The 5,893-nt window shown below is 49.1% G+C and overlaps 1 protein-coding gene across 4 annotated transcripts; it reads right to left on the reverse strand.

Moving 5' to 3' along the window:
* Positions 1-580: 580 nt before the first annotated feature.
* cbx7a (chromobox homolog 7a) lies at positions 581-4,808 on the reverse strand. Of its 4 annotated transcripts, none has more exons than XM_057014490.1 (6): positions 4,447-4,797; positions 3,511-3,554; positions 3,276-3,341; positions 3,092-3,158; positions 2,165-2,456; positions 581-2,090 (listed from the first exon to the last, which is right to left on the reverse strand). In XM_057014490.1, the coding sequence occupies exons 1-6, from the start codon at positions 4,513-4,515 to the stop codon at positions 1,618-1,620; spliced, it is 1,011 nt and encodes a 336-aa protein (XP_056870470.1). In that variant the 5' UTR covers positions 4,516-4,797; the 3' UTR covers positions 581-1,617. The 4 variants fall into 4 exon arrangements, with proteins under 4 accessions (XP_056870470.1, XP_056870473.1, XP_056870472.1 ...); XM_057014493.1 differs by having other exon boundaries at positions 3,092-3,154; positions 4,447-4,626; XM_057014492.1 differs by lacking the exon at positions 4,447-4,797 and adding an exon at positions 4,019-4,440 and having other exon boundaries at positions 3,092-3,154.
* Positions 4,809-5,893: the final 1,085 nt, after the last annotated feature.

Consider the following 5,893-nt stretch of genomic DNA (forward strand, 5'->3'; position numbering starts at 1 on the left):
ATTCATTTACTTATTTTATTCCAGTTTACTGGAATAACTTAATTCCTGCTGATGTTAGTCATGATTCGTAAGAACGTATAACAGATTTTAGATATTTTTGAAAGACACAAACGAAGACGGAGGTTTTTTTTTTTTTTTTAATCTTATGAGCCTCATTTGTGTCATAGTGTTTTATAGCCGAAGCGGGAACGTTTCCAGTGTCATATCGGGATGACTAAAGGCTCCAGAGCTGCACACAACTACAACGATGATTCAGAGGTTATAAACTTGCGCCTGATGACGTCATTTACAGGAATTCGTATTTCCTGGGACCAGCCCGCCCTCTAGCGGCGACACGTGACACTGCGTCACAACGTGGATGTGTATTTTAACTGAAAAAGGAGCTGAAGAAAGACACAAAAACGTCAAATTCAGGACACAAGGCTTGTGTTATATGCAAAATAGAAAACCTTTTACCATCAATATTTAATTTCTTATTTTAGTGATGACATGTATTGTTTTTGTGTGAAAATTCGGTTTTTCTATCTAAAGTTGGTGTAAGAAATGCCTGATAGTCATATAAATATGCCCCAAACATGACTTATTTTCACAATATTTATTGGAAATGCAATAAAAAATAATTCTTAAAGAGAAGACATGAGACAGTTAATCTCCGTCAAATACGTATTCTAACATAAGTGACATGAGTTAGTTTAGCTTATATTTGTGACATGCAATAAATATCTCACTAGCTTCTAATGTACAGTTTTCTCCTTTTGCCCATTACCTTACAGAGCGTTACAGCAGACATCACCTCTTTTTAAATGCACAAAGGCTAGGGGGGGGGGGGCAAAACCAAAACAGAGGACTATCAATTGGTTATACAAAAATAGAACCAGCTTTTGTACATGAAAAAGAGAAGAACAGACAGACGGCAAACAAGTTAATTTCTTTTTTTGTGTGCATCCATCTTTCTTAAAATGCAGAACTACATCTAAGCGTCAGGCAGTAGTTTTTGCTCTTTGTTTTACTTCTTTTGTGACAGAAATAAACCGCTTTCAGCAAACCACAGGACAGGGCTTTGTGCATATGTCGCACAAGACAGACAGACAGGCAGGCAGACAGACAGGCAGGCAGACAGACAGGCAGACAGACAGGCAGGCAGACAGACAGAGCATGCAGTGATCTCTGTGACGATATCAAAGTACAGTATAAGAACATTATTGTTACAAAACAGTGTAAGAAAAGGAGTGACTGAGACGATCTCCATAAAATGGATCCGAGTGAGATGTCTGTCTGGAAAGCACTGAGGACGCCTGAAAAGGTGGAAGTAGTCATGTGGCTTAGGAGCGCTGTCTCACCCCCGTCTCACCCCCGTCTCACCCCTGTCTCACCCCCCAGCCCCCCCCCCCCCCCCAGTGGACAGTGATGCATGATCTGAGCAGGTTAGTAGGACCTGTACAAAAAGCCACGATTATAAAATTACCACTCACATTTGATGTAAAGGCAATGTCATCCGTGATCCCCGACATGTGGAATCATGCTATATGAACAGAGTGGCGGCTCTAACGGCGGTTCTGTGGCTCCGCCCCCAACGCTCAATACCCGTTGAAGAATCCTTCAGCCGTTGTAGCTTCTTTAAAAGTCACCGTCAGCGAGTTGATGGTCACATTGGTGGTGATCACCTTCCCAGGGTACTTTGCCGCCACCTGAGAAGTCAGACGGCGCTCTTTTAGCCGCGTCCCCCCCCGCTTCCTTGGCGGCCACGCAGACGGAGTCGCCCGGCATCTCGCCGCACCCTGACACGCACACTATGACGGAGACGGCCTTGCTCTGGCAGACGGCGGGATGCTGGGCGGCCTCCGTCCCCCCCTGCAGGCCCTGCAGGACCCAGCAGGACCTCTCGCACGCCGTCCCAGTGTCCCCCGGTCCCACCTCAGCGGCGAAGGCGTCTTCCTTTGATTGCTCACACGCGAGTGTCTGTGTCTCTCCCGGCGTTCCTGTGCACGATCCGTCGGTCCAAGTCCCTGTGCTTTCCGTGTCGTCCACCGTCTCCTCGTCCATGTCCTCTTGCTGCCTGAAGGCTGGAGGGCTGCATTTTGATTGGCCGTCTGGGGAGAAAAACCAAGTTAGCAGCCCCCCGAGAGGTCAAAGGTGCCAGAAAAAAGGGGCGTGGCTGACTGACCATATAAGACGTCTTCGTTTTTGTTGGACTCCTGTTTGTCTTCTTCGCTGGTGGCGACCCAGTCTTCTTCCAGGGACTTCTTTTTCCTCAGTGGACAGATGGTTCTGTGCGAGGGCCCCTCTGGACCTCGTTTGGATGCCCTCTGCCTGTTCTTCCTCCAGAGGGGGCGGCGGAACATGCCGGCCCGCTCCCCCTGGTCGATATCTGTGCTCATTGCCCGGGTGAGGGACAGACGCAGGCGGGGACGGGGCTTCTCCTTGTGGGAGCTGCGGAGGTCCATGGCGAAGAGGTTCTGTGAGGAAAAAGCACATTTTTAACCCTAAACCCACAGAACACACAAAAATCCAAGCATGACTACCCCCTGGTGGTGGGCTCCAGTGTAACAACAACCCCCCCCCACACACACACACTAACAGTCACTCAGTCTGGTTTCAGAATAAAGGGACAGGACAGGGGCCCCCAGGGGGTCCGGGGCCGCGATCTCTGCAGATTATGTTGCAGTGTTGTTATTGATCCACATGAATCTCTGCTTTGGCTACAGAAGGCGTTATTTAACCAGCAGAACCAGTTTTCAGAGGATCTGAGGGATTTGACGAGGCAGAAAGATTCCGCCCGACCAAATGTGAAGATCTACGCTGTTGGGTTTATAGAATCTAGGTTGCTATAGAAACAATGACGTTCCAAAACAAAGGATTCACACTTCTACCCTCATTCAAAGTGACTGTACTCATCGTAAACATTCACGTGAATTAAAATAAGCTTTTTCCACTTGACCAACTTTAATTTTGTACTTAACACGTCTAAATCCGCCTGTCAGAAGATGATCAACAGTAGAACAAAAGCACTAAATCTTCTGTCAAACTTTTGAAAGGTGATTCCATCTCAATTGAACTGATATCAAATGCTTAAAAAAAGAAAGGCCGATACCCGCAGGACGAGCTTCCTGGGTCTGAGACCTTTCCTACGATAGGCCAGAGCTCTTATCTTCTCCTGACTGAGAGAGAAGCACAGACACAGAGGAGAGAGAGAGAGAGGGGGGGGGGGGGTGAGTGAGGGAGCAGAAACTGACAGAAGCTTGATCAAAGTAGGAAAACTCATCTGGAGAACTCACTTCTGCTCGTAAGCCAAGACAAGCTGTGGGTCCAAAATATTGTCCTCCGGTTCCCAAGTACTGTACCTGCACACACACACACACACACACACACACACAAAGATCAAATCCCTCTGTCCGTCCGTGCTGGCGTGCGTGCGTGCGTCCACAGGACTGTTCGCCTCTCACTATATAGTGGACAGGAGTGCATGGAGGAGGGGTGAGGCCACTGAGCCATGACTCAATGCTTACTCACTTTGGGGGCCATCCCTGCCACTTCAGCAGATACTCCACATTACCCTGAGGAGACAGAGCAGAGGAGGGGCTCAGTGGTGGCGGGAGGGGCGGGGGGGGCACAGTGTGAGGGCATATTTCTCCCTTTTTTCTTTCCGAATGATGACGTCAGTTGCAGCTAAAATGACAGCAGATCCACCCCCCCCCCATCCTACCCCCCATTTATTTTTTTTTTTATTTTTATATACCCCTTGTTCCCGGTCACGACCCGAGGTCCGTGCACATGGCCACGCGAGCCGGTCCGGGTCAAGCACGGGCTTTGGCACGGATAGGTGGGGCCACGAGAACATGTAAACAACGCGGGTGTTGCGCAACGTTATCGCGGCCGCTCCGAGTTGGAAAAATAAACCCGCCCGGAGAACAAACTTACCTTTAGAGCACTCGCACCTATAGTCTAAACTTTCCGGCAGCACGCTGCATCGGAACGAACATGGGAGCCTACCTGTGCGCGCGCCGCTTCCACTACGCACCTTTAATTCCAGGATTTTCTCCACTCCGGGTCACCGTTACGTAGCAGCCAGCGGTATTACGCAGCACTTTGAGGCAAGGAGCCGCTGGTGGAACTCAAAACAAGTGCGCAGCTGCCCCGTGCGCGTCTCTCAGATACACACACGCCTCCTTTTCCCGTTTTACTAGGACTGCGTAGCCTCTCCTCCGTGGCGCAGCGGGCTGCACCGGGAGGCTGCGGAGCCGCGAGACGCCACAGAAGTTTGATGGCAACAAACATTGCGGGCGCGTGTCTGTCGCTGGTGGCCTGATGGGGAAACTGCGTAACCTAGTTTCGGTGCGCCATGAGGACGGAGATGCGCGAGCTCCGCCGAGACGGGTGAACGCAGGCGGAGACAAGTTGCGGAAAACGGCGGGAGGCGGATAAAGTTCCACGAAGCGGCCGTCTTACCTTCCTCACTCTCTTCTTGGTGATTGACTCGACCGCGAACACTTGGTCCCCTATGGATGACAGCTCCATCGCCACGCGCTGCTGCGACACGGGACGGCTCCGCGCTGTGGTTGTCCAACAGCTGTTTAATAGTGTGCGTTTTGCTGATGAAGAGCGGAGGAAATCCCGCGGAGAGTCGCCCCAGACACTCGCTCCGGCGGCGGACACTTGTTTCGAGGCTGCTCCGCTCTCCTCTCCAAACTCCAGCCTCCTTCCTCGCTCACTTTTTAAAATGTGCGACACATCAACACCGGACACCGCGCTGCTTTAAGTCGGGCGCGCCCCCTTTCAGTGGCGTACGGCCGAGCCCCCAACGTACGTGCCGGGCCGTCGGGGACGCGCACGCAAATTGGAGCAGAGTGCAAAAGAGGGACGGGGGAGGAGGAGGAGGAGGAGGAGGAGGAGGAGAGGAGGAGGAGGAGGAGGAGGAGGAGGGTCAGAGTGACAAGGTTACAAGGAGTCAGGGAGGTAACGAGTGCGGGTGATGAGCGAATCAAAGCGGGGGAAAATGAATTCTTCTCGCCCTCCTCGAGAAAATTCTAAAGTTTTAAAGCAGCTCCTCACCAGTAGAAACTCAAAGCTTGAAGGATTCCTTTAGTAATTCACAATATTCTCACCTTATAAACGAGAAGGCGCAGTCATTGAACAAGAAATAACACACACCAGCCTTTAAATGCAATCTGCTGGCATGTTGGACATTGGATTTATTCTATATATTTTTTACATTCTTACTATCAAATAGTGCAGAATTTCTATTCCCAACTACCCTCTTGTTAAAAGAGGTCTTATTTTCTCTAAATCAATTCCACACCATCACTTTTTTAGATGTTATGCCTATTAAAGAATTTGATTGTCGAACATTTTCGCGTTTTAAATAAGAGTGACGTGTTGGTTTAGTGCACTCACAGCTTCATTCAGCAGAAAAGTGAGAAACGTTCCACTCCTTTAGTTACAATATCCTATAACATAAGTTCCAAATCTGACCACTTTATTCACGATTGCAAGTGAAACACTGATAAACTATGTTGGGCAACACCGAAATGCAGCTTTACACAGCCAGCAAGTTGGGTTTTTTTATGTAACTGTAACTAATCCGATTGGAATCTGCAATGAAAATGAAGGCTTTGCGTCATTCTCTGATAGAAATGTTGACCCCTGTGTTGGCGTTTAATCCAAATATGGATCTAAACATCTAAACTCTGCAAGTCTTTACATCCAGAATGCCAAGTGTTGCATAGAAAACACGGAAAACGATCACAGTGATGATAATAGCTGCAGATGTGTTGAGCCAACATTAAAAAAAAAAAGAAAAAAGCAGGACGTGCACGTCCAGTGATCACAGACACGAACCTCCAAAAAACCAAACAAGAATATATATGAATAACTAACTCAGCTCCCATGGGTGCGA

Source organism: Takifugu flavidus, chromosome 18, assembly GCF_003711565.1.
Source record: "Takifugu flavidus isolate HTHZ2018 chromosome 18, ASM371156v2, whole genome shotgun sequence".
Lineage (NCBI taxonomy): Eukaryota > Metazoa > Chordata > Actinopteri > Tetraodontiformes > Tetraodontidae > Takifugu > Takifugu flavidus.